The 27,972-nt window shown below is 60.9% G+C and overlaps 1 protein-coding gene across 6 annotated transcripts; it reads right to left on the reverse strand.

Moving 5' to 3' along the window:
- Nucleotides 1-18: 18 nt before the first annotated feature.
- CIC (capicua transcriptional repressor) lies at nucleotides 19-27,972 on the reverse strand. 6 transcript variants are annotated; one of them, XM_012461483.2, is made up of 21 exons: nucleotides 27,908-27,972; nucleotides 21,922-24,725; nucleotides 8,853-9,002; nucleotides 8,534-8,768; nucleotides 8,325-8,454; nucleotides 8,047-8,229; nucleotides 7,799-7,964; nucleotides 6,691-6,893; nucleotides 6,378-6,603; nucleotides 5,849-5,952; nucleotides 4,333-5,569; nucleotides 4,054-4,241; nucleotides 3,589-3,710; nucleotides 3,332-3,498; nucleotides 2,940-3,233; nucleotides 2,517-2,842; nucleotides 1,960-2,204; nucleotides 1,708-1,862; nucleotides 1,493-1,624; nucleotides 1,095-1,226; nucleotides 19-1,006 (listed from the first exon to the last, which is right to left on the reverse strand). In XM_012461483.2, exons 2-21 carry the CDS (start codon nucleotides 24,713-24,715, stop codon nucleotides 639-641), a joined length of 7,557 nt encoding a protein of 2,518 aa, XP_012316906.2. In that variant the 5' UTR covers nucleotides 24,716-24,725; nucleotides 27,908-27,972; the 3' UTR covers nucleotides 19-638. The 6 variants fall into 6 exon arrangements, with proteins under 6 accessions (XP_012316906.2, XP_012316907.2, XP_012316909.2 ...); XM_012461484.2 differs by lacking the exon at nucleotides 27,908-27,972 and adding an exon at nucleotides 27,121-27,250 and having other exon boundaries at nucleotides 2,517-2,839; XM_012461486.2 differs by lacking the exon at nucleotides 27,908-27,972 and adding an exon at nucleotides 27,121-27,250 and having other exon boundaries at nucleotides 1,708-1,859.

Genomic DNA, 27,972 nt, shown 5'->3' on the forward strand with positions numbered 1-27,972 from the left:
AGCCCAAAGCCACACAGGTGTGTTAAACAGCTTTAATCTCGCTCATCGCGGCTTCTCGGCACAGTAAGAAATATTGCACATGATCAACATGTTTTGTTCTGGGAAAGGGGGCAAAGGCAGGGGGAATCACCTTCTTAGAAAGTACAACCCAAGTTGGGAGGGCAGAGGGGGTGAGGAGAAAACCCTCCTCGTGCCTGTGGCAAAGTGCAGGAGCCCCCACCCCCAAACTAACCTGAGTCCAGCCCCTCTGGGGAAAAAAGGGGTACATGAACTCCCCCCTATTCCACAGGCACCTCCCTGTGGCCCAAGGCCTGCACCACCCTCCAGCTTGCAGCCCTCACAGGAGCCATTTTGCATAAAGTGAAAAGCTCTGAAGGTCACACACTCCAGGTTATGTACAGGGGCTCAGAGGAGGGAGACTACCCCTGTGGCCCCCTCAGCTGTCCCCCAGCACCGGGAGGGAGCTGCGGGGGAAGGGGGTATATACAAGAGGAGCAGGCCTCATTCCGCCCCAAACCGGAGAGGACGAAATGGCTTTACCCGGGAGGAGATAACCATCCTGCCCCCCATTCCTGCCCCCACATACTGTCCATGTCCTGAGGGGGTACTGTGAGTCCTGGGATCCTCTCAGGGGTCTCTCACCTGCCTGTGGCAGCTGTGGAGGGACCTGGGGGTGGTGGGGAGGGCTGCGGAGCCCCCTCCCAGCCAGGCTGGCCAGGCCCTGACTCTGGTGGCGGAGGCAGTGGCGGGGCAGCCTGGGCCGTACCAGAGTCCGAGCTGGGCGAGGTGGGGTCAGGGCCCCCAGCGGGGCTGGGAGTGGGGGCAGGGGCAGCAGCAGTGCCAGTGGGGGGCGGTCCAGGGAGGGGGGCCTCAGCTCCGGGGGGCTGCTCCGTGGGAGTGGCTGCCTGCATGATCTTCTGGCGCACCTCACGGATCTTCAACTGCAGACAAACCTTGGAAGGGAAGATGTCTGCATAGCGGGCCTGGAAGGCAGCTGTGGCCTGGGCTGGAGGCAGAAAAACGATGGGGAGCGCGGGGTGAGATGTGCAGACAGGTCCCACCTGAGTGACTGCAAGTCTCTAAGACACGCTCACCTGATGGGAAGAAGCCATGGTCCTGGAAGAGCTGCATGACCAGGGCCCGGCGCTGGTCCAGGGTGCGCCGCAAGGAGGAGTACGGCACCTTCTCGTACTCCAGCTCCCCCAGCACGTCCTCAGCTTCTGTCCCTGCACAGGCACAGGCAGCATGGCAAGGCTACAGTCTTGCCACCGTCTGAGTGCCGACCCGAGCCCTCACTGCATTCTATTTCACAGAGGAGTTAGAGAGGGGTCCTGCCCACAGTCACAGGGCAACTCAGGGGTCTGCCGGACTCCAGAACCCTGACCTGCTGTCCTGCCTCTGACACCCACCCCACCTCTCCCTCTAACTGCCCCCCAGAGACCCACTTCTCTTGCAGGCTCCAGGCCCCCCACAGCTCTGCCCACCACGGCACCTGTACGGTCAAAGGTGAAGATGTCCCCCTCGCACTTGGCACTCTTGGGGGTGTTGGGCTCCGAGCTGCAGCTGGAGCGTCTCCTCATCTTGCGCTTGGGTGAGGTGGGGTCCTCGGGTGCTGAATCCAGGTCTGGCCAAACAGAAGCAGGTTCAGTGCAGGTGGCCCCAGTCTGCCCTCCACCTACGGACCCTGGATGCCCAACGCTCGCCTACCCGTGGAATTCTTCCTTTTCTTGCGGTAAGAGCCCAGGATGGCCCGGGGTGAGGTGGCCAGAGACTGCAGGGTAGGGGAGGGCAGCACCTCCTCAGGCCGAAACTCAGGCAGCTCTGCAAAGCGCTCTTCAAAGTCCACTTCTGACAGGACCCTGCTGGAGGGCCAGCAGGGTCACCTCCCCAGCCTCAGCCTGCAGCTGCTCCCACTCCCACCACCCCACACACCCCGCCAAGGCCCCCGCCCATGCTCACTTGTCCACAGAGTCAAAGGTCTTCTTCAGGGGCGGGGGCCGCACCTTCACCTTCTTGCCAGTACTAGTCGCCTCCTTGCGTTCGAGGGTGTCCCCGGCCGCCCGCCCAGCACTGCCCTCGCTGCTGCCACCAGGAGCTACGGCTGGAGCTGGAGCTGGGCTGGGAGGGGTGGGAGGCTCCCCACGACTCTCCAGGCACTGCCCAGGGACCCGCCAATCTGAAGATGAGCTGGGGAATTTGCTGGCCTGGGGTGGAGATGGGTAGGGAGATGGAGAACACAGGGCTCAGGCTCTGGGGCAAAGGCCAGAAACAAAGAGTTGAATCTGAAACTGACCGGCAGACCCCTCGAGAAGGTCCAGTCACAGCCTTGGGAAGGCCAAGACGGGGCCTCAGATCAGAGGGGAGCCAATACAGGCAGGCAGAAGGGACAGAGGGGACCCTTTAACTTGAGAAACACATAGGCATGGAGGGAAGAGGAGCAGGACAGAAAACCAAAGACACCCATGGAGGGGCACAGCTGAGTGCCAGTGGGGACCCCACAGCCTGCAGGTGCTCACCATGGTTTCAGGACCCTTGGCACTGGTCCGCTCCTCAGCAGGCAGGGGCGGTGGGGGGCTGCTCCGGGCCGTGGGAGTCCAGGTCTCTGGCGGGGGTGGAGGGGCTGGTGGTGTGGGCTGCCCCTCAAGCTCAGACTCTGGGGCAGTTGGCTCTCGGACTGGGCCAGGCTCCAGAGGCTGCCGGGGTGCAGGGCCAGGCCGCCCAGAGGCACCTGCCTCAAAGGACCCCACAGGAATGCTGGCAATGGCCGCCTTCACTTTCTGGGGGGCCTTCGGGCTGGGCCGCTGGGCCTTGGGGGCCACTAAGCTGTAGGTCATGGAACCTGCTAGTGGGGAGAAAAGCGTTTGCTGAGCCAGGCCTGACTGGAGCCCATCTGCTGTGCTCCCCCAACTCACCGTGCTGTGAGTTGATCTGACACCTACCTGTGGCACTCGGAAAAGGGCTAGTTGGGGCCGGGGTGGCAGTGGCAGGGGCTGGCGGGCCCTTGGGCAGAATGGTGGCTGCAGGTGGAGTTGTGCTGGTGGCCACAGTGTAGACCAGGCTTGGGGGGGCCTGGGATGGCTGGGCCAGGGGTGCTGAGGAGGTGGGTGCAGGGCTGCCAGAGTAAAACGCCGTGATGACAGGACCTCCAGGGGCTGCACAGGCAGGTGGCAGCTGGGGACTGGGCACAGGGGACACGCCCACCTGACCGGGAGCCAGCAGTGGGGCTTGGCCTGCTGAGAGACAGAGAAGGAGAAGCAGGGGACCAAGTTAGGGCCCGGACTGCCTCACCCCACCCTGGGTCCCCAGCACTGCCTGCCACGCCACCCCTCACCTGAGAGCAGGGGCTGCACGAAGGCGGGGCCGCTGGGCCCCAACGAGGTGAAGCCTAGAGCTACAGAGCTCGTGGGCCCGTACGAGGTGACAGTTCCAGCCTGGCTGGACGCAGGGCTGGTACCCAGGGGCAGCGCGTGCCCGCCCGCTGACTGCACATAGGTGATTCTGCCGCAGGGAGAGGAAACGGGGAGTGAGGTAAGCCAGCCCCGCCCTACCCCTTCCCTGGCCTCTGAGTGTGGGCTCAGCTGCAATTACCTGGTGGAAGAGGGCAGCAGGACCTTCTGGGGCTGTGAGGTGGGTCCAGGGAGTGTGGCTGGGCTCAGGGGCGGCACCAGGCCGCTGGGTGTGCTCACAGGCACCGGGGTCAGCTGGATGATCTGTGGGGAAGGGCACCCATATGCCAGAGTGAGCTGTGACCCCAGAATGGGGAGAGGAGGACCAAGACCTAAAGCGGGGGCCTCTAAGCAAAAGCAGGGAACACAGAACTTGGGATAACAACAGGATGGGCAAGATGACAGTGAAAGATGAGGACAGAGAGGAGTAGGGTACAGACACTGAGGACTCCAGAGAGTCAGGATGCACAGAAACATCATGGAAGATGGCAAGACAGAGAACCAGAGACAGACACAAAAGGAAAAAAGACTGAAAGACAAGAAAAAGAAATGGTGGGGTACAGGGACTAACACCCAACAGAAGGCAGAGAGAGAGGCAGGCCCTCACCTTGCTGGGTGGCTGGGCGCCATTCTGCACAGGTACTGAGAAGGGCGGGCTCACCAGGGGCAGCGGCTGGCCGGCCCCTCCACCCCGCACTGACATGCTAGGGGCAGCCAGGGGCACTAGGACCTTCCCGGGAAGCAGCTGGGCTGAGCCACCTGGGGGCGGGGCCTGCACAGGAGAAACTGACTGGGCTGGAAGTTAAGAGGCAAGAAAGGAAAAGATTACAAGGGAGCCAAATGAGACTATGGCCCCTCTCCTAGTGCTGCCCAGCCCAGGTCTCACCTTTGGGGGGTGGGGCGGAGGGTACAGACTGCAGGATGGGGATGCCAGGAGTGGGTGCAGTGGCAGCCAGGACTTTGCCGTTGGTGGAAGTGCCCGGTGGGAGGGTGAAACGGATGCTGGTGGTGGGTGCAGGGCCGCTGGGAGCCGCTGCCTTGGTCCCAGGGGCTGGTGCTGGGGCAGGTGCCACCTGAAGCTGCTGGGGCATCGTGGGCAGGATGTACTGCACCTGGGTGATTCCCCCAGCCTTGCTCAGGGCACCTGGTTGCAGAATGCCCAGGGGTACTGGCCCATTGGGGCCACTCCCAGCACCTGCTCCTGAGCCTGCAGTGGTCCCACCACCAGGGGCCCCCTGGGCAATGAACTGGACAGCAGAGGGCACAGGGGCCCCATACCCTGGGGTGCCCACCAGTAGGTTTGTGACAGTGGCAGGCGCCTTCCCCACAGTGCCCAGCAGGGGTCCAGCCACCAAGTGTGGGGCTGGTGAGGTGGCTGCTGCTGACTTCTTGTCCGAATACACTAAGCTGACACCCAGCGGGGAGCCCCCAGGCACCCGAGACCCAGTGCCCATTTCAGTCCTGGCACCTGCTGTGTCATTTGGAGATGCCTCAGCCCGGCCAGAGGTGGGGAAGGGCTTAGAGGCGATGGGCACAGGTGTGCTGCTGACAGGCCGCACCACGTTGGTGACCATGGTGGCGGCAGGACGGGACAGGGGAGCTGCTGGGGCCCCATAGGCCAGTGATGGGGTGGGGGCGGAGGGCACTCTGGCTCCGCCACCCTCTTGCTCTTCCTTGTTTGGGGGCAGCACCAGTGTCTGCAGGATGCTTCCTCCTCCGCTGGGTGGGGCTGCGATGACAGAGGGACCTGGTGGCTCCAGGCCACCCACACTTTCAGGTCTCTTGCGCCGGAAAGTGGCAGGATCCGTTGGGAGGAACCGGGTTGCCTTGGAAGGTGTCGCTGGGCCCGAAGCCCCAGGGGGTGGGGGCCGCAGGGGGCCTGCTGTGCTGCCCTGACCAGACTCCTGGGCCTTGAAGGTTCCTGAGCCCAGTGAGAAGGAGGTGGCTGCCGAGGCTGAGGAAGAAGCGGGCGAGGACGCAGAGGAGGAAGACGGGGTAGAACCATAGCCTTTGCCAAAAGCTGCAGGAGGATCCGGGGGCCCTGGGGGCTCAGGGTCCAGCGAGGGGCGACAATGGGTAAAGGAGGAACGGATCACAGGTGAAAACACCTTCCGACCAAAGCCCTGAGCGAAGGAAAAGACACCCCAGATCAGGACATGCCAGCACCTAGACAGCAGCCCCCTAGCTATGTTCATGCAGCTTGTCAGCAGGTCAGCCTAGGGCTGCACTCCTGCCAGCTGAAGGCCTCAATTCATCCTGGCTATGACCCAACTCCCCATGGGGCAAGCAGCTTGCCCTCTCTGGACCTTAATCTCCCCCTCTCTCAAATACCCAGGGGGAACAGACTTTCCCATGGCCTAGGAGGGAGTGTGATGGGACAGCACCGTGACCCAAGTCCTCACCTTGTTGCCTTCTGGGTCCTCCCCAGAGCTGTCCCCACTCTCACTGTCGGTCACCTGCTCCTTGCACTTGAGATCAATGTCAGTGGTGCCGAAGCCATCGTCAGCTGAGAGAGTGGAGAGAACAGTATGGGGAGGGGACTAGATGTAAGGGAACCCAGGAGGCCAGTCTGGAGCCTCGATCTCAGCTCTGCCCCAAGCAGGCAGGGACTGCTGTCCAGGAAGGCTACTCCTCAGCCCAGGGCTGTGCCCATGTGCTCAGCACAGGAGCCTACGAGCCCACGGGAAAGAGCCCCTAACACTGCACCTGAAGATCTGGTCATGCCCATGTCCTCCAGGTTTCCTGCAGGGCCGGGGGCTTCCTGAGGGCAGAGCTGGGTTTACTCAGAAGGGCCTGAACTGGCCACACGCAACCATAAACCAAGTGGAAAAGAAACCAAAGGAGCCTAGGGGCCTGGATCCAAGTTCTGCCCACCCTCTGAGTCTTGGCCTGCTGGGTCCTGGGCAAGATTCTGGGCCCTGCAATGCTCACCAATGACATCATCATCCCCTTCCTCCTCACAGATGACCATGCGCTCCTCATCGCTCGTCATGTCCTCACTGGCCGCACGCTGGGAACGAGAAGCTCGAGTGGGCAGCAGTGGGGGCCGTCCAGTGGCTGCCAAGGCACCTCCCTCACCAGGGGCTGCAAAGGGGCCTGGAGCTCCATACTGGGTAGAAGGCTTTGGACCAGAGTATGATGCAGGGCCAGACACCATCTGCAGGCAGGCAGAAGGAAAGGTTCAGCTGGGCTGTTGCTTTGGAGAGCCTCCCTGCCCACCCCCCAGGGCACCTACACCCCAGACCTGCGTCAGTTCCTGTAGTGCCTGACTGTCTACTTCTCCACCGTCCAGGCTGTGTACCCCACTGTGGGAGAAGGCTCGGGGCCGGGCTGAGCCAGGTCCCCCAACTGTGTGCAGCCGTTCCGCCCCACAGGAGCTACTCCCTGGAGCCTTGGGGTCCGAGCTCAGGAGTGTCTGGGCCGCGACAGATAGAAGCTCAGAGGACACTGTAAAGTGGAGGGGGGCGCTATGATAGTCAGGAAGCCTCTCACCAGCACCAAGGCCCAACAACCCACAGATATTTCTAGGTACTGGGCAGAAGCAGGTTGGAATTTCTCGGCCACCTGGTGAAAAAAACACCACCCACCACCACCAGTCCACCATCTCCTTCCTGCTGGTTCCTGCCCTCTGGGGTCACAGCAGACCCATTCCCTGCAGGGCAGCCCTCCTCAAAGTAAGGAGGCCTGGAGAGAGGTTCATGTGGTGCTGGCTAGCCAACCGCTGGCCTGTCTGAGCCTCGGCTCCCTCATCTCAGAGAGGAAGTAACTAGCGTCCCCACCCTCACAGAACTGCAGTTCCATAGGAACTATCTACCTATCCTCGTAGAACTGCCGTATCTATGGGCTCACTCCAAAAATGCGTCCCAGAACACTGCCAGGCACACCAGACACCCTCAATAAGTAAGTGGAAGCAGCCCATCAGGGGCGTTTGGGAGCTGCAGTGGTTCCAACTACGAAGTTGGGAGCCAGCCAAGCTGGGGTTTACATTCTGGCCCTGTTGCTTGCTTAAGCTTTAAGCAAGTGACTTTGCCCCTCTGAACCTGTTTCCTCATCTGGAAATAGAACATGGTTTTGCAGACTACAGCTTATATTCCCTGTGGTGCCTGGCACATAGTAAACGCTCAATAAACAACAGCTAATAATGAGATGGCTGTTTGGGAATCTTATCTGCCTGGATCTCCCTGGCTCCTTCACATAAATCAACTGCTGGTTCCTTTATGGGTAAGGGTCGCCAAATAAAAGCGACTGAGCAGAGAGGAGCTGCTGGGGCAAGGGATGAGCAAGCAAGGGGGTAGCTGGCGGCTCTCGGGGAGGGAGGTGGGCAGGGTGAGAGACCCAAGGGGCTGACTAACCCCCAGGGGCAGCGGCAGTGCCCGTCTCCGACATGCTCCGCTCCCGCGTCTCCTTGTGCCCTCCTGCCAGCCCCAGGCTCGTGGGCTTGGCCTCCGAACTGGACTTCTTTCGGTCCTTGTTGCACCACTTCCAATCTGGGTGGGCCTTGAAGTGGGCCTCCTTCACCTGGCAGGAGAGGGCAGGGCGACCCTTCACTCACCCACTCCACCAGAAGAAGCTAGGAGGAGCCAAGAGGCAGCGGCATTACCTGGAAGGCCAGGTCGTGGTACTTCTGCTTCTCCTTGGGCCCCAGGGCATACCACCACTCGCCCAGGATCTTGCTGACGGTCCGGTTGTCCTGGTTGGGGTGACGCTGGTGGACCAGGGCCCGGTGCCGCTTGCTGAAGATCATGAAGGCATTCATGGGCCGCCGGATGTGGTCCTTCTCTCGCTACATTAAACACAGCCCAGAGCAGGACAGTTAGGACCAGGGAGACAGGTGTGGGTGGCCACGGGGTGAGCAGGGGACAGGTAGGGATGAAGCACCTTGTTGGGGCTGCGTCCATCCTTCTCAGAAGATGAGTCTCGTTCCTTGGGTAGGGCACTGAGGGACTGGGTCCGACGTTTTCCGGGCGGAAGAGGCAACTGGATCTCGGGAGACATGATGGAGAGGAAGCTGCGGCAGGGCAGCAGGGACAGTGAGGGCCATGTCTCTGGCCATCCCACCCCCAAGTCCCAGGCCTCAGGGAACTCACGCATCATCATGGTCACTCTCTGTCTCACTGTCCAGCCGGGGCTCTCCTGGGGGGCCGGGGGCCTCCTCCTCTGTGGTAGGAGGCAGACCCTTACCAGGTTCCACCACCCCCAAAGGATGTGGGGGTCCGGGCCCTGGGCTCTCAGGGCATGTGGCTCCAGGGGGCCGCCCAGGGTCAGCACTCCCTGTCCCACCTGGTGGCCGCTCATGAGCAACAGCTGCCGATTCAGCAGGTTCTGGGGACAGAGAGGTAGATTAGAGGGCTCCTGGGCCACCTGGACCCCATGCCCACGCCTGTCTCCAGGCTCCCCAGCCCTCACCTTTGCTCTGGTTGGAGGCCACTGGGTGGCTGGCAGGTTGCTGGGCCTCACTCGGCTGCACGGAGGGGTCAGGCTGGCTGGGTGCCAGGAAGGGGACTAAGGAGTGCCAGGGGAACACGGCCACAGAGCGAGGTTCCACATTCGTCCACACTGTGGAAAGAAGCCAGGTGAGCTGTGCAGCAGGAGAGCCTGGCCCCAGCCCCAACTCAAGCTCTTCCCCACCCTAGATGAGGTGGCCCCACCCCTTTGTCTACCCCCACCCCACACCAGAGCCTCTTGGACTCGTCCATGCAACGTCACTCAGGAAAAACTCCTCCCTGAAAGGTTTCTAGATTTATAAAAAAGAAAACAGAAGCGGGGAAGGGAAATAGTACTCACGCCCCACTCCTCCCCCCACCAATCTCTACCAGCCCTGCCACCAGGGACCAGGCCAGAGGAACGATTTGCTCCTACCACAAACCAGGTCATGCTCGGCTGCCATCCCACACTCCCAAGGCCCCAGACCTCTAAGGGTTGGGACCCCCCACCTCCGTCATGCCACATTCCCAGCAGCCCAGTCACCACCGACACAGCCTCTCACCTTGGTCTCACACTCCCTTTCCCTTTCCTGAGGCATATGGCCCCATGCCCCTCCCCTCCAACTCTCAGTCCACTACCCACAGGCTGTGGGCGCTCTTAGAACTGTGGTATGGGAGAGGTCCCTCTCCTTGCCTTCCTCACCCACCACAAACACAGAGTGCCAGACCTGGCCTTCCTGGCTGGGCACAGGTGGATCCAGCAGCTCTCTCCTTTCCCCCCACAGAGAGAATGCACCATCCACAAATCGGTCTCCCAGCCTCCCTCCCCATCAGCCCCTCGGCTTATCTGTAGTCCAGTGTCCAGCCCTCTTTTCCCAAAACAAGGGAGGGTGTGGTAAACTCCTTGGAAGAAAAAACATGGGACAATGGGCCACAGGAGAGAATTGTTACAAGTCTCTAACCAGAGAGGGCACAAGTGCCAGGTGTTTCCTTGAGGATATGCATAGGAGGATGCTTCCTCACCAGGAGGCTGGTCCCAGGGGTCCAACCTTCAGTCCCAAGAGGTGGGTGATGGAAGAGCAAGCCCTGGGTTGGGACCCACCCCTGGTTGGACTTTTGGGGCGGGCCTAGGATATGAGTGGGCTTCCCCTCTAACTGCCTGGCTCCCTGGGGGAAGTGGAACCAGCAGAGGAGAGAGGCCCCTGCTCAGGGAAGACGAAGAAGGGAGGAGGGAACCGCCCTAGCCCTGCTCTCCATCATTCCAGGCCTCCCCTTGATCCAGATCAACCTGACCTGAGGTGACCTCCACATGCCTACAGAAGCCTGGAAGGGGGGAGCTCTGTGCGAGGCACTGGCCTCAAGACCTGATTCTGTAAGGGGCTGACAAAGGAAAAAGTAGACCTCAGGAAACAAGGGACTAGAATCAGGAAGACAGCACTGGAAAGCACTCAAGACTCTACAATGACCCTATCCCTTAACCCTGGGGTTCTGGGGGCCCAAAAACCCACTGGGCCCCCCAACCCCATATAAAAGCCTCCAGGGACTTAAGACCTGTTCCTCTCTTTGCAAAGATCTTTCTTATCAGGGCCTCCTTTTTTCTAGGGGGTGGGGAAAAGGAACCCAGCAGACAATGGAGGGCAGTCCTTTGGTCCTGCTCCCTCCTGAACCCCTCCCCAGTGCACAACCCTCCAGGTTCTTAGGTGTCTTCGCTCTCTGCAAAGTACAGCACACACACTGCAGCCCGTCACTCTGATCTCAGCAAACAGTGCCTCCCTCGCTTCCTGAGCCCTGTCCATAGCCCCACTACCCAATCCAAGCCTCCTCCCCTAGGACCAGCAGGTCTCGTGCTGTTCCTATTCTACCCGATGTTCCAGAGCCGGTTACTCTGCACCCTTCACCTTTCTATTACAGCAGACCCGTGCCATCTCATCACTTCAGCATCACAGCTGTCCCCAGGTACGCCCCACTCCGCTACACTCCCACCTGCTGTCACTAACCACTCAGCCCAGCCGAGCTCTGTAACTTTCCCCATCATCCCTTTACTCTGCCTCACTGTTCTCTCCCGTACTATGCCCCCATCACCGTTACTCCGCACTTAGCACCCCGACACCTTGACCCCTGCAGGCCCAGGGCCCAGGCGCTACTGACCGAACATGCCGAGGCCACGGGAGGCCGCGCTGGACGCGGGCATCAGGGGCCTGTGGGCCGAATACATGGTCCGGCGCAGGGGGGGCCAGGCAGGGACTCGCACCTCCTCAGCGGCCGACGCCGCTCCACCCGTAGCCCGTTCCTCGGCCGTCGCCGCTTGGGCCCGGGGGGAGCGGGAGGCCGTCGCCGCATGCCCCCCCCGCCGCCCCCCTCCGGCCGCCCCACACGGGGGTCTCCGCCGGTCGCGCCTGCGCACAGCGCCCGCTTGCCTCCCGCCGCCGAGGGGGCGGGGGAGGTCAGCGCGCACCGGCCCCGCCCCGCCCCCCGGCGCGCGCGGGGGCCGTCACGGGGCGCGCAGCACGGGGGCCATCGGCGCCGCCCCCTCCCTCTCCCTCCTCCCTCGCGGAGTCCAGCGGGCGGGGCAGGCGGGGCGGGGCGCGGCGCGCGTGCGCGGGGGCGGCCCCCTCCCTTCCCCGCTCGCTGGCTCGCTCGCTCGCTCCCTCCCTCGCTCGCTGCTCCGGCGGGTAACGGCTCTGGCCCCGCACGCCCCGGCTGCCGGCGCCGCCGCCCCGCCTTTCCGGGCCCCGGGCCTGAGGCTCAGCGCCGGGTCGACCTCCGGCCCCGGGCGAGCAGACGGACCAGCGTGCGTGCGTCCGTGCGCTCCGAGCGAACCCCGCGCCGAACCACCGCCGCCTCCCCGCCCCGCCACTACTACGCGCTCCCCTCCCCCCGCCGCGCCTCCCCCCGCCCCTTCCCCGCTTCCCCCGCGGCCTTCCGCGCAAGCCCGGCCCCCCGCGCGTGAGCCCATTGGCTACCGCCGCCGCGCGCGGGTCAGGCCCCGCCGCGCCCGCCCCCATTGGCCGCCCCGGGGGAACGTCAGTCATATGCAAATAAGGGCGGGGCGGGGCGGGCTCCGGTTGGCCCGGAGCCGGCCGGGGGCGGGGCCGCGGTAGGAGGGTGGCTGGGAGGGCGCACTGCAGTAAAGGCACCGAGCCAGGGGGGCGGTTCGGGGCGCTGCGCTGCGGAGGTCCCGGGGTTTTGCGTGGTACCGTGTAAGTCCAGTCTGCGCAAGGAACACGCTCACGCGCGGTTCGGCCCGCCTCCCGCCCGCCCGCATGGGCGCGCCCGGCGCCGCTAGGCAGACAAACTGCGCGTAGGGCTGGGCGAGGCATCCGTGAGCCCTCACCTACTCACACTCACACTCCTCACAGACATACACAGACACACTTTCGTGCCACACCCATTATCTCCTACACACCCCACGGGCAGATATGCCCTCTGTCTTACACCCACACTGTCACACACGAAGTAACACCTCACACACTGCTCACACAGATGTACAACCTCACACGCTCACGGTCCATCGCTCCCCACACACCATCGTGCACACTCAGCCATCCTGTTCACATCACCCATCTCATCCATGCCCTGTCACACATGCCTCGACAACCCGCATCCTCCTCACACCCCCACCAGCCCACAGGAATCATGCAGACATGTCAAGCAGGAGGAACTCAGCATAGCCCTGCTTGTCCACTACACACACTCCACACCCCTCCCACACAACCACACACTCCTCTGTCACATACGCACAGCCTTCCTAACACTCACAAAGCGCCTTCTATCCCCAGTGCACACTCAGTTTTCACGGACACCATCATACCGACCGCACCCTCTATATAAACCTATCCTAATAGGCACTACCTGCTTCGGTACCCAGGCCCATCAGGTATACAGAACCCAGTGGCTGTCGCCATCATTCAGCCACCCACCCTGACACTCATCTGCCACTCTGGACCATCTTCCTAGTAGCATAAGGCAGGGGACCACAGAGCACACCGTCTGGCCTCACCACACTACTCTGCCAGCCACCCCCTAACTCCCCCTCCTCCCAGAAAAAAAGGGCCAGGAAGAAAGGAAACTAACACTTACTGGGGCTGCTGTGTGCTGGGAGCTTGTATGTATTATCTGGTTCATTGAATCCTCACAGCCACCTAGAGAGGTATGCTTTATTACACCCATTGTCCAGGTGAGAAAATGAGCCTCAGAGACTGAATAAATTGTGGCAAGATCATGCAGTCAGGATGTACCAGCCCAGAGCTCCAACTCAAGTGTGCTGTTTCCATTACTCAAGGCCTAACCTCAGGGTGGACCCAGGGAGGGAACTGCAAACAGAGGCCAATGATACAGAGCCACGTGGACCACAGAAAGGTGAAGGGGCTCACACAAAGACACAAGCAAGGATGTGGGGCCCATCAGGCAGAGTGTGCCTCTGTGTGAGGCCTCAGATCACCCAAGAGGGGCCCTGGGGCCATACCCAGTAAAGGCAGAGGACTGGGGTCACACTTGGGCAGGTAAAGGTTGCACAGACTCAGATGGACCAAGACTGGGCTCTTCCATAGGTTGGATGGTCGACAGAAGCAGAGAAGTCCTTTCCCTAACCTGCCCCATCCACTGACAGAGCTGAAGAAATGGACAGGGAGCAAAAACTGGGTAACCTGAGCGGGCATCAGGGGAAGGGAAGGTCTGTAGCCCTCTGACCTCCAGAGACTACAGGGCCAGACACTTGGCTGTGAGCCCAGAGGGGCTACCAGAGGGACTATTAGGTGACTGCCCCCTCCTTCCTATGCAGCCCCAGACTCAGACCCTCCATTACCTCACTGCCCCAGGGACTGCAATGTGAGGCAGGAATTGAGGCTGAAATCAATGTGGCCCACTATCTCCCCACCACTGCCCCCTCCTCTCCCCACCGGTGAGTGAGTCACCTACTGGCAAGTTAACCCCTTCTCTTCTGCACTACAGCCCAAGTACAGAACTCAGAGGAGCTCTGCCCCCCAGATCCCTCACTTCTGTTGGGTTAGAAAAAGAGCCAGGCATGGCACAGCAGGGAAAGAGGGCCCCACACATCTGGGAGGGTTGCACATCTGGTAAAAGACACAGTGCCCACGGAGGAGAGATGGGAAGAGGCCCCTTTTGGGGCAGTGTACAACCATTTGGGGGCCTAGCCTGGCAGGGAGGGGCGGGAATCCGGGCGGGAAGGGCCCCCCTGCCCTGGGCACTGGGCCAGCCCTATACTTAGCTTCTATTGTTCAGGATGGAGGAACCCTGGGTGGGGGTGGATTAGGAGCAAAGAGGAGGGAGCAGGTCCTATCCCTAGACAGCTCCCTCTCTCTTGCCATCCCCAACCCTAACTGGGGCCTCCCTAGTTGGCAAAAGCTGGGGTAGTCTCCCCAAACCAGGGACCTAGCCCCATGTGAGAGGGGGTGCAATATCTCACCCTTCGCTCAAGGTACTGAGAGGACTGTGATGGCACCCACCCCCTGCACCAACCTCTAACCAACTCCACAAAAAGCCTCCCCTTAAACAGCCCCCATTGTGCCACCACACCCAGGCCAACCTAGACGAAGACATCAACAGTCACCGGGGTGGGTGGTACAGGCTGAGGCCTGCCCAGAGGCCTGGGGCGAGCAGCCAGGGATGCTGACAGACTGAGGGACAGGCAGACGCACTCTAAATTCGCAGGCCCCATTTATTGAGCCCATGAGGCACCGCACCCCTGCCGGCAGCCTGCGGCTCCCCACCCTGCTCTCCAGGGCCGGGTCCCTGCCTCAGCTCACCACCCTGGTGTCCCCAGCTCCCCTCACCCGCTTTCCACATACACACCCACCCACCCACCCCGGGCGGCGTCGGCGACGGCCAGGGTTGCCTGGGGAACGAGCCCAGGATTGGGCTGGCACGGCTCCGCAGGGATGGGGGACTAAAAATAGCGCTGGGGTGAGTCAGTGTGAGTGGGGCTGGGGTAGGCAGGGGGACCAGGAGGAAAAGAGAGACATGGGAGAGACTGTGGGGGATGGTCCCCGGAGATTGGGAGATGGGTGGGATGCAGGGTTGGGGGGGTGAGAGACGTGGGTTTGGGGATGGGAAAGTGCGGGGGCGGGTAAGGGGTGTACAAGCACTGGGGCTGGGAGGGTTGGTCGCCGCGGGCTGAGGGAGGCGCCAAGGCTCGGGCAGAGGAGGGGGCGCCGCCCCGCGTTCCCCTCCCCTCCTCGCGCTCACGAGATTTTCCACTTGCCGCCTGGCCCCCAGCCAACCCCCGGCAGGCCCCACAAAGCCGCTTTGTGCAGGGAGGGTGGGCGGGTGCCCGGCCGCCCTGACACCCACGCGAGCCGCGGCGGGGCGCCGGCCAGCTGGCACCCGAGCTGTCTACAGTGGGAGGGTGAGTCCCCACCCAGCCCGAGGACGCGGCCGCGCAGGAGTTAATCGCTCGGGGGCGGGGAAAGCAGGCCTCGGCCAATCAGCGGTGGGCAGGCGAGACGGCAGCCAATGCGAAGGACGGAGGCCCGGAGCAGGAGGCGCACCCCTAGGTGCCAGCGGGGGCTGGGCGCGGCCCTCGCTGGGTGCCCGTGCGCGTCTACACAGCCCCGGAGCACCCGGTCTCCCCGACTACTTTGCAAGAAACAGGCTCAGAGTGAGATTAGCATCTTGCAGCCGGGAGGTGGCACAGCCGGGATTTGAACCCAAATCTATCTGGCTTCACAATCAGCTTTTCCGCCAAAATAGGGTGACGGGAGTTCACTGCCCAGGCCCTCGTGGGGAGCAGGAACAGGGGATAGGGTGGGGGTGGAGGAGGCGACGCGGCGGGCTAGAGTCCAGCCGCCTGCGGTGCAGCCGCTGCCGCCGGTGGTAATGGGAGCCAGACGCCGTCGCCGCCGCTAATGCACCTCCCTCCCGGCCACTAATGGAGCCATTAATACCCGGGCGCCGGGGGCTCCAGAACGCACCCCCACCACCCACTCTGCTGCGCATGCGCGCGCCTACTGCCCCGCCACCGCCCGCCGCCAGGAGGCAGCCTGACACCTCGCAGCGTTTCTGGAGCTGGGGGCTGCCAAGCTGGGGGAGCTGGGGTCTCTTCTACAAAGTCACCAAGACTCACTCTTGCAACTTCACAAGCTCTTCCTCCCCTCTCCTCCTCTTCCCCAAGCCATCTTCTTCCCAGCCGAGGCTTCCTGTCTCTCCAGGGCCGTCTCCAGGGTTCCCTGACACCTAGATGCAACCTTTTCCCTGCTCTAAATGCCTTCTTGGCTCTTTACTGGCCCGAGCAGAGCGCCAGCTTCTCAGCCTGGCATTCAGGCTGGGCCTGTCGTCCATGGCACATTTATGCTAAGCCTGGATTCTGGTGTCAGCTCCAGCCTCAACTAGCCACTTGGAGTTTATGCACTTTCACTCCTCCTGGTCTTTGCTCATGCAGCTACTTCAGCCAGAATTGCCTTTTCCTTTCTTTGACTACTCTGAAACCTACTCATTCCTCACACTTCAGCTCAAATGTCACCTCCAATGAGAAACCTACCTGAATCTCCCTTATCAGCCCCCCGTGAACCACTGAGTTGTCCCTGCCGCCTGGCTTCCCCAAACTCAGTACTTCCCTGTGCTCATCCTTGCCTGTGCCTGCATCCACATCTGCCTTCCCCACCCACTTGCCCCAGACAGCTCAGCCCTGGGCCTGGCAGAGGGATGAGGAGGGAGCTGGCTTCTGTTGGGGGAGATGGGGTTCACTGTTTGAGACAAAATGGAAATTATGGTGGGCAGTACCTAGATCTGGGGAGTCAGGAGACCCAGGCTCAACCCCCTTGGCCCTTCTTTTTCCCCACCTGCCCAAGCATAGTTGGTGGGTACTTCCTGGTCTCTGAGGCTCTACCTATTAGGGTGCACTATATCTGGGATTCCTTTCAATGAAGCTGGCACCAAATATGTCTCCTGAAAGGCAAAGGGTAGCAGGGGGAGGTAGAGTGATCTGGGTCATGCCCTCTAGCAGGTGAGTGGGCACAGAAGCTTCTTTCCTGCCGCCCCCCACTGCCGGATCTCCTAGCTTGGTCCATACAGCCCCCGCCTTCCTGCCTGTCTTGGGAACAGGTGCTTGGATGGTGGATGGGTCTGCAGGATGGATCTCAACAATTCTCAGCAGATTTCAGGGACAGTAGTAGGCAATTAATTTGTCAAGGAGCATGAGGGGGCTCCCTGGCCTGGACAACCTCCCAACTCTCCCCAAGAAAGAAGCAGGAGACCTGGTGCTTGGCAGCTGCCCACTATCTTAACAGAACTGAACACCGGGCCAGATGTGGTAGCTCACGCCTGTAATCGCAGCACTTTGAGAGGCCGAGGCAGGTGGATCACAAGGTCAGGAGTTCAAGACCAGCCTGGCCAAGATGGTGAAACCGTCTCTACTAAAAACACAAAAATGAGCCGGGCGCGGTGGCAGGCACCTGTAATCCCAGCTACTCAGGAGGCTGAGGCAGGAGAATCACTTGAACCTGGGGGGCAGAGGTTGCAGTGAGCCGAGATCACGCCACTGCTCTCCAGCCTGGGCAACAGAGACTCCATGTCAAAAAAAAAAAAAAAAAAAAAAGAACAGAACACCTGATATGCACAGGGTAGGGCTGGGAGGCTGGCATGGGGGCAGCTAGTCTGTCTAAAGAGTTAGAGTGGGAGGGCCAGAGAGAGGCCAAGGCTGGCCCAGAGACACAGGATGCCAAGACTGGCAGCCAAAACAAAAAGGGTGGGCTGAAAGCTCAGGCAAGGACTGAAGTCCAGAGAGGAACAAACCCAGGAAGGCATAGAGAGCCGTCAGACTCAAAGAGAGGCTGACAGACAGAGGTCCAGAGAGAAACACACATATAGACCTAGAAATAGAGACCAGAGAGAGACATAGGAAGCTAAGGATAAGACAGACAGTAGAGCCAGACCGCCAGACGGAGGCCCAGGAGAAGGAGCAACCCCTGTCAACAAGGGGAAGCCAGGCAGGAAGCTGGGAGCTGGGAGGGAGGCCATACCAGGAATGGGGCTGAGACATCTGGCCTCCTGGACTGGGGCTGCAGGCCCTGGGGCGGAATCCTCTCCTGGGGAGCAGGCGGGAAGAGTCACAGGGAGGTGGCAACGGCAGCTGGCTGGCCATGCCATGCGCAGAATGCTGAGAATGCCGGCCGCCTGCCCCAGCAAGTCCCCCAGCGGAAGCAAATGCCTGGCGGGGGGCAGGAGCAGGCAGGCTGCCCTGGGCCACCCCCTCACACCTGCTGCCCTCTGATGGAGGGTCAGGCCCTGGCAAGGGCCAGCAGAAGGGACCAGGCCTGCAACCTCACTACACCACCGGACACAGTCTGCCCTATCTGGGCCTCTTGGGGAGAAGGCCCCAAGCTGCCTACCTCCCAAGGGTTTAGGGAGGCCTCTGGGAGAAGAATGAAAGGGCCGGCTGTTCAGGGACCTGAAGGCATCCTGGATACCTCAGCATGGGTGTTGTTAGGGAGGCACTCCTCAGAACTGCCAGGACAGGCATTGGACAAGTCCCGACGACCAGGTGGCCCCCAGCAAGGGGCCTCCCTTCTCTGATCCTGAGTCTACCCCTTAACAGGCCTGGCAATCTGCTTCACAGCATCAGGTGGGCTTGATGAAATGGTCCCAAGCCCGGGATAAGGCACACAGTCTCCACTCAGTATAGTGGGTATTACTGTTATCATCATCATTGAAAGTACTTGCCGGGCACGGTGGCTCACATCTGTAATCCCAGCACTTTGGGAGGCCAAGGCGGGTGGATCATGAGGTCAGGAGTTCGAGACCAGCCTGGCCAACATGGTAAAATCCTGTCTCTACTAAAAATACAAAAATTAGCTGGGCGTGGTGATGTGCGCCTGTAATCCCAACTACTCAGGATGCTGAGGCAGGAGATTCATTTGAACATGGGAAGTGGAGGTTGCAGTGAGCCAAGACAGTGCCAGTGCACTCCAGCCTGGGCAGCAGAGTGAGCCTCTGTCTCAAAAAAAAAAAAGTGCTTAAGGGCCTGGGAGCTGGAGCCAGAGAGCCTGAGTTCAAATCCTGGCTTTTGGCGACTGGGTTCAGTGACTCACACCTGTAATCCCAGCACTTTGGAAGGCCAAGGCAGGTGGATCACCTGAGGTCAGGCATTCAAGACCAGCCTGGCCAACATGGTGAAACCTCATCTCTACTAAAAATACAAAAATTAGCATGGTGGCAGACGCCTGTAATCCCAGCTACACAGTAGGCTGAGGTGGGAGAGTCGCTTGAACCCAGGAGGTGGAGGTTGCAGTGAGCTGAGATCGCACCACTGCACTCCAGCCTGAGTGACAGAGCCAGACTCTGTCTCAAAATCCTGGCTCTCTCTCTTCCTAGCTGGGGTACCCTGGGCAAGTCACTTAACCTCTCAGGCTACAGTTTCCTCCTCTGTCCAATGGAACTAATTGTGGTACCAGCCTGGGGCATCGTGAGGATTCAGGGAGGAAAGGCTAAGCAGGACTCACTTAAGTGTGCCAGGCACATGCATCACCAATGCTGCTCGTGCCACTTTTGGTAGTGAGAGCTCCACAGTCTGGAAGTTGGGAGATGGCTCAAGGCCCTCATCCTGCCCCTCACTGGCTGACTGACCTCAATCGAGACTCTCCCTTTGTCAGGGCCTCACTTTTCCTCATCTGGAAAATGGTAGCCAGAGCCCTTCTGGGCCTGCCCTGGTAAGCCTCCGCAGCCCCTGCACCAGTGGCATCCTTCCCCACACAGCAAGAGTGGTCACATGAGACGATGCTGTGGGGGCCATGTCAGGGGCTGTGGGCACATGGAGGGGTGAAGAGTAGGGGAGTGGTTAGAGACCCTCTGCTTCAGTTTCTTCATTGGCCTAAGGACAGAAATCCCTGCTATGAAATTTTGCTCATATCACCTATAACAACAAATGTAAAACATGTTGGTGGCAGGGTGAAACATGAAATTCACAACCTCAGTTCTGTGTATGAGCATGAGGGGCAGGCATAGCCCATGTCTCTGTGCCCTGTCCTTAGAGACTGGCCTGGGCTGGAGCCCCATAAGGGCAGGGCCAGGCCAGTGCTCCTTCCTGAAAGGGCTCCTGCCCCAGCCCAAGCCACAGCGGCTCCTACACATTCACACCCAGCCTCCTTCCTCCCCGGTTTCCCTGCCTCTGGTCTCAGAGACTCAACCTACCTTCCAAGGTGCAGCAGTGGTTGAATCTGCTCAGAACCTCCCATGGCTCCCTAGTACCCTCAGGATACAGTTCATAATGATCTTATATAAAGGTCCTCTCTGTTGGGAGGCCGAGACGGGTGGATCACCTGAAGTCAGGAGTTTGAGACCAGCCTGACCAGCCTGACCAAATGGTGAAACCCCATCTCTTAAAAAAAAAAAAAAAAAAAGAAGGTCCCCTCTCTGATCTGACCCTTGCTCACTGATCTGGTCACATATCCCCAACACTCACCCACTATCTAGAGCCTTTGACTTTGCAGATTCAGCATCCTACAAATATCTGCTTTTGCCTTAGGGCCTTTGCACAAACTCTTTCCTCTGCCTGAAGGTCCTTCCTGCCTACCTTGCTGGGCTCACATCTGCACACCCTTCAGGTTTCAGTTCATAGGCACCTGGCCTTTCTTCCAAGAAGCCTTCCCTGACTTCTCAGGCTGGAGAGCCATCTTCTCTGGGCTCCCACAGCCTGCTGGGCTTCATCCACACCATCCCTGACCACCCCAGACTGTTACTGTCTAGGGAGAGGTCTGTCTATTCCAGAGGCTGTGAGCCCTGTGAAAGTAGCGTTGTGTCCTCAGCACCATCCAGCACAAGGCCAGGCACAGCACAGTGCCAGGCCTGAATCAACATTAGATTAATAAACAAATAAGGCCGGGTGCAGTGGCTCACACCTATAATCCCAGCACTTTGAGAGGCCAAGACAGGAAGACTGCTTGAGCCCAGGAGCTGGAGACCAGCCTGGGCAATGTAGTGGGACCCCATCTCTATAAAAATAAATAAATACCTACATAAATAAGTAAATAAGAAAGAAATATTAGGAAGGAGCTTCTGACAGGTCTATCACCCTCTGTGTGGTGCTACTACAAAACCCAGCCTGGACTGGGTCTCTAGCTGTCCAGCACCATCTCAGAAATGCCATTCTTCCACCCCCACTGTCAGCTCTCCAGCCACCCTGACCTTCCCTCTTCCCCTCCTAGGCTGTGCTCCTTCCGACCTCAAAGCTGTCCCTTCACCCTCCTCCCAGGAGGCTCTTCTGCCCCACGGTTGCTGGTCCCTACTGATCCTTCAACTCCTAGCATACACACCCTGTCCTCAGGGCAGCCAGGCTAGATTCACACCTGGAGGAATGCCCGGCATACCCCGGCTCCCCTCCATGGCACTGACCATGCCTGCGATATTTACTGGACACAGTGATCAAGATGAGGTCCTGACACCTCCTGGGAAGGACCTGAGAGAGCCTCCATCTCCCTATCTGTAATCCAGCACTATGGCCATGTGGGCACGGGCCAGCCTGCCTGAGTTTGAGGGCTGCTCCAGGATTTACTAGCCATGCAACCCTGGGCAAGTTATGACTCTGGCCTTAGTTCCCTTTAAACAAGCATCATCATAGCACCTTCCTGTTAGGGTAGTTGCAAAGACAAAATGAGCTAAGATTTGAAAAGGGTTTAGATCGGGGGTATGTGGTGAGTGCGATAGATGTGAACATTTGGCAAGCTCACCTACATGCAGTGCTTCCCATGGCAATGCCCTTGCCCAGTCCCCCAAGATGTAGAAGAGGTTGCCACAATGATCATTCTGTTATCCCACCAGTTCCATGGAGACCTGTCTCAGTCTGCGCTCTATAAAGGTCTGCTGACTGGCAGACCTCTCAAGACCACCTTCTCTGACAGGAGGCCTCTGCAAACGGTGCCTTGAGCTTCAAGGTCCAATCTCTTTCCTGCCATGTGAATTCCCACTGCAACATCTGTGCAGAGAGGAGGCTGGCCTCCCCTTGAAGCCCTTCCAAGGTGAGGAGCTCACCTCTCGAGAGCTCAGCTTGCAAGAGGCTCTATTTGAGGTGAGCCTTGCACAGCCCATCCACTGCTACCTCTTACCTGTTCCAGGCCGGCCCATGATGACTTCCTTCTTGGGGGCAGGGTGGCTGGTATAACTGCTGGGCACCAAGACGGGCAACAGGGCAGCAGGTGAGGGGTGGAAGGCCACGGGTTGGAAGGGTGAAGAAGCCAGGCCAAAGGTGGGCATTGGCTGGGCCACAGCAGTCGGTGCAGCTGGAGGCACGGTGATGGGCACAGGGGCTGGCAGAGGTGGGGGCAGGCCAGGTTTCCCACTGGCCACCCCAGGGGGCACCGGGGTCTCCCGGCAGCCCCGCCCAGGTCCCCCAGCCCGCACATCACCAGCAGTGCCCACCTCCCCAGGGAATTTGGAGGGCAGTGGCACATCTGGGTTGCGGACAATGACAGGTGAGTCCCGCTGCACAGCAGGCACCCTGCGCACAGAGGGCCCTGGATCCGAGGTCAGGCCAGCAGGCGGGGGCAACAGCAGCAATGGTGAGGGCTGGCGGGAGCGAGAGAAGGGCACGGCAGGGGACACGGCCCGGAAGCCAGCCGGCGTGGAGGGTGTAGGTGTGTGAGACACCGAGTCCACACCGGAGTCTAAGCTGTCACTCTTGGGGAAGTCTGGGGCGGCTCCTCCACTCCCTGTGCCAGGGGCCCCCAAGGCCCCTGGGTGCGGCAACAGCTCTGTCTTCCGTCGCCCAGGGCTGATGGGCACGGTGAAGGTCAGGTTGGTCTGGAAGGTGGGTAGGATGCCAGAGGAGTGGCGCTCCCGGGGGGCAGGTGGCGGTGGGTGGGGGCCCAGGTCTGGTGGCGTCAGCACGCCTGCCTTAGGGGTGCTGGCGCTCAGGTGGCGACTGCGGACTGCAGTGCGCTGGATGACTGGTGAAGCGTTGATGGGGCTGAAGTTGGCGGGGCGGAAGCCAAAGAGTGGCGAGGGTGAGGGTGACGGGGCTGGCGAGAAGGGCGACTGAGTGGAGACGGGCGAGAAGGAGGGGGTGCCTGAGCGCGAGCTGCCCAGTGACACCAGCATCACGGCTGCCTCACACTCGTCGAACTCAAAGCGTGACAAGTCAGCAGGGGCCACCAGGCGTGGCCGCGAGTCTCCACGAGCCGCCACACTGCTGGCCTCGCTGTCCCTCGATGTCTCATCGCCCCAGTCAAACTCCGTGCTGCCCTCACGGGCTGCCACAGCCGCTGGCCGGCCCGCCCCCCCAGGCCCGCTGTCTGCCAGGCCCTCCATCTCTTTGGTTCGCATGGACAGGTGGCGCGAGCAGTAGCCTCGCCGCTGTGACTCCTTCATGCAGCCATCTCTCGAGCACAGCCGGCGCCACTGCTTGCCGTTGAACTTCTTTCGGATTCCGCTGGGTGTGCAGACCACATCGCCTTTCTTATACTTCTGCTGGGCGGCTGTCAGTGGCGTGCGGGCCCGGGCTGCTGGCGCGGTCCCCTTCTCCAGGGAGGCCACGCTGCTGCTGCGGCTGCCGCCCTGGCTCCCCTCCTGGCAGGGCGAGGGCTGCTCGCCAGGTCGGCCGGGGCCCACAAAGGCTGGAGACTTGGGTGGCGGCGACAGGAGCTGGGGTGGGGGCAGTGGGAGCAAGGCTGGGGTGCCCAGGGCTGGAGGGTGCTTCTCCTCGCCCTCCTCACAGTGAGTACCCAGGTTGCCACCAAAGCTGATCTTAGAGACTTCAGCATCCTCCGGCTGTTTGGGGTCCAGGGCAGCAGGGCAGGGTGGCAGGGTGGCCCCAGGCTCCGCCTGTTCTTCCTCAGGGCCTGTGGGGGGTTTCCTCAGCAGGGCCTCAGGTTCCCAAGGGGGCCGAAGCAGGCGCAGGCTGGAGCGGGCCACCCACACGGCCTCCTCGGGCTCACGGTGCAGTGGCTGTGGGGGCTGTGGGAGGCTGCCTGGTGGGCCTGGCTGGGAGCTGGGGCCGGGGCTGAGACGGACCTTGTAGGCAGCTGGCTTGGTGGCCACCTCCACCACCACACCCTCCCGGTAGGCAGCCACACCGGGCTCCACACAGGTACAGACAGCTGTGCCTACCACCAGGGCACCTGGTGGTGGTGTGGCATCCAAAACCACATCCACACCACTGCCTGGCACCCCCTCGTAGAACGTCAGGGCTCGGTCACCAGGGAACTGCACGCCCAGGTCCTGGCTTCGGCGCACCTGGCGCACCACAGCCGGCAGGAAGAGGCCATCACCACGCCGGGCCAGCACCCGCTGGGACCGCAGCTGCCGCAGGTCATAGCCACCACTGGTGCTAGTGGGGGGCCAGGGGCCTGGACCACAAGCCTCAGCTGGCTCATCCTCCAGGTCTGCGGAGTGCTCACTGGCTGTGTCTGTGGAGGAGGAGCGGGTGGAGGTGGGTGGCCGTGGAGGCACCCCCAGGCCACTGGCCTCCTCAGGGGTCCGCACCCGCTCTTCGGGGGCCCCGGCCACCCCACTACTGCCAGCTCCGTGCTCCTCTACATACTTCTTCTTGGGCGCTCGAGACTTGAATGTGGCTGTCTTGCGGCTGAGTGAGGGCTCCCAGCGGCCTGCCTCCCCATCCCCCTTGGAGTCCTCAGCTGGGCCTGGAGCTGGGTCGCCCGGGTGCAGTTCCAGTGGGGGACCTTCAGCCCCAGGGCCCTGCTCAGCCTCCTCCTCCTCCCCCTCCTCAGCCTCTTCGGTCCCGGGCTGTGGCTGTGGCTGCTGTGCCTCGTCGTCCTCCTCCTCTGGCTTGTCACCTTCCCCAGCCCCTCGCCTCCTCAGAGCCTTGGCCCTGGTGGCTGGAGGGGACTTGCTGCCGCTGCCAGCGCCTGAAAGGCCAGTGCATGTCTTCTTCATTGGCTTCATTTCTGTCCACCTGCAGGGTGGGAGAGCAGACAGGGATTATGGGAAGCAACTCAGGACCCCCCCAGAGCCAGTGTACCCTAACACTTCCCACTTGCTGAGTCTGCTGTCTCCATCCCACCATCCCCAAGGCCTCCTCTCTGGCCACCCTTAACTCATGTGATTCACAAGTCAGCACCAGGCACAGGCGAGCACCCGAGTCCCCTGAGTATACACACTCTAGCTCCTTGGGGAACACTCACAGACACCTGCTGTCTCTGCAGGGGACACAGAGCACATGCTCCAAACATAGGACACCAGAAGCACTAACAGTTCACACCTATGGAGCACTCCCTGCGTCCTGAACTCTGTGTTAAGCTTGCCTTTATTAACCCGTTTCATCCTCATAGCAGCCCTAAAAGCAGGTGCTACTATCGGCCTCACTTCACACCTGAGGAAACCCAGGCACAGAGAGATGAGGCAACTTGTCCAAGACCATCCAGGTGGGAACAGCAGGGCTAGGGTCTGAACCCAGGCTCACTGGCTCCAGAGTCCGTGCTCCTGGCCATTTCAGTGTGCTACCTGTCACATGATCCAGAGGGCACATTTACTCACACTGTCACCATGCAGAGGGTACATGCACTCAGACACACACACATGCACAAGCACGAAGTCACAGAAAGAGAGGTGACTGGGCTGTGATATGAGCCTCTCTCCACCACCCCAACCCTCCCTCCTCCCCTCTGGGTGGCCTGGCATGGCCAGGCATTGTGGGAAGAAGTGGGCAGCTGAGAGTCCCGAGGGACAGCTACCCACTCTGCTCTGCACCCCAGGGCTGCCAGGTACGGCCATCTCCCCAGATCCTGGCAGGGAGCAGGCAGGGGCATGTCTGGGGCAAGAGCTCATACCCAGCACTGCCACGGGGCCGTGCAGGAGCACACGCACGCGCACAAACACACACAAACACACACACGCACAGAGGCATGCACACGTCATCACACAGTGGGACACAGAGCTACACCCCAGGGTTCCTCTGTCCCACTGGAGCCTGCTCCTCCCCCCACAGCACCCAGCGTGATACCCGCAAACCCAGCCCCCGCCTCTTCTGGCCTGCATGCATCCCTGCCCTGGCTGGGCTGGCTCTGGCAGGGTGGCTGAGTCAGCTAGCCCCCCACTGACCCCCAAATATGCCCTCCAACTCCAAGTGGGGATAAGTGGGATAAGGTCAAAGAAAGCAGGACAAGCCCAACAGGCCAACCTCACCCACTTCCTGAACAGTCATTACTGCCCGCCCCCTTTCGAGCTGCCCTGAGAAAAGAGAAGGGGAAAAAACTTTACTCTCAAGTGGCTAAGAGAACCTGAGAGGCCAAAACGAAGGCCTCTAGGAGGGTTAAGGGGCCCAGGACCATAAGCCAAACACAATGAGAGGCACCCTGACTCAGTCTTCCGGCTACCAGGGGACCCCTGACCTCATGCTCTCCCGCCAGGGGCTGCTCCTCCTGTGGACCCTGAAATCCCAAGCCTGCCCCTTTTGGGGCCAATCCTGGGGTCCTCACAGGCAAAGCCTGGAGGGCCTGGGGCTGGCACCCAAGTGCCCAGAAGTTGGGCAGCCACCACCACCTGCTCCCCACTGACCCACTGGGCCACCATCTTGGGGACTGAGATCTGGCCCCAGTTTTTCCCAAACACAAACCTTTGCATACCCCACCCAGGGCCTACAACTATACTGCCTGGGCCCCCTAGACCTTGCTGCCTGGCCCAGCCTCTCTTCACTCCAGAGCTGCTTTCTTTCCCCTAGGGCCTACTCTCTTCCTGTCCACCCTGTCTGAATTACTCCCACCCAAGCCCCCGGGGCCCTCACCTTCCTCAGATCTAAGTAGTAACTCCAGGAGCCGAGGCCAGCCCAGGCCCTGGCTCTTTGGGATCTCATACCCTCTGCTCCCATTAGCCCTCCTGGCACCAGCTTCTCTGCCACTCTCTCTCCCATCCTGTCACCACCTCTACCTCTGCCTCACTGCTCGCATGCCCTAGGCCCCCTCCTGTCACCCCCTCCTTGTCACCCCCATTTATCTCTGTCATCTATTCCTCCCAGTCACTCTCCTGTCAGCCATCTCCGGACCTGTCACCTTCTCTCCCCCATCACCTCTCCTTGTCACACTCTCCAACTCTGTCCCCTCCCTCTCCCTGTCACCCTGATCTAGTCCTGTCACCCCTCCATTCCTGTTACCCTTCTTTGCCCACCACCCCCTCCCCCAGTTACCCCTTTTCTGTCAAACCCCTAGCACTTCCTCCACTCCCTCCTCCCTTCCCACCATTCCGCCCACCTCTTTCCCCCTGTACCCCCTCTCCGTCTCTGCCACCTGTCCCCTCTCGGCCCCCAGCCCCCCCGGACCCCCGCTTCCTGTGTCAGCCCTGGCCCCGCCCCTCACCTTGGGCTCGGCGGGGTTTCGGGGCGGGGGGCCGTGGCCCCGGCTCGGTCCGGTCCGGTCCCTCCCCGCCCCCCCTCCGGCTCTCCCTCTCGATTCTCCCTTTTTTTTTTACTCCAACACACAAAATGGTGAATGGACCTGCAACAGCTGGAGCAGCCAGCCAATCAACGGTCACAACCCCGCTGACCGGCGCTAGTCTAGACCAATAGATATACGCAGCCTGGTCGGCTCCGCCTCTCGACGACGAGCGACGCTCGAAGCGACCAATCGTGCCCATCCGGCAGCGCTAGGGGGCGGGGCAAAAGTCCAAGACCGGCCTCCCTCCGGGACCGACACCAACCTGAGCCTACGACTGCCTGATCTGCCTAGGGCCCTACCCTACAACAACTGAAGGACACAAGCCATCCCCAATTGAAAGCCGTCTTAGTTCCGAATGACAAATACAGTACCCAGTCTCCATGCAGCCTAGGCCGGAACCCAGCCTCTGTGAGGGACAGTAGCCAATGAAATAAAGGGAGGAGGGGCTAATGGATAGTTTGCCCAATGAGCGGAGGTGGAAGGCGTGGCCCGAACGTTTGTTGACCGGCTAGTCGCAATTCCTGCTGGGAATCGTAGTCTTCTCACGTCTCCGGCCCATAGCCGACAGTGCAAGGCAGACTACAACTCCCATGTGACAGAGTGCCTGAAGCACCAAAGAACCCCGGCGAAAAGAAAAAGTCGAAAAGGGCAGTTCATCGTGAGTCTCACTGGACGCCAGGAGTGTCTTAAACCCAGGGCCCCGACTCACCCGTATTACTGGCTCTGGCGTCGCCGGTAGCTCCTCTCAGTGGCAGCGGTAGCGGCACGAGGGGG

Source organism: Aotus nancymaae, unplaced genomic scaffold, assembly GCF_030222135.1.
Source record: "Aotus nancymaae isolate 86718 unplaced genomic scaffold, 86718_ANA_hifiasm-v0.15.2.pri h1tg000028l, whole genome shotgun sequence".
NCBI classification, from domain to species: Eukaryota; Metazoa; Chordata; class Mammalia; order Primates; family Aotidae; genus Aotus; species Aotus nancymaae.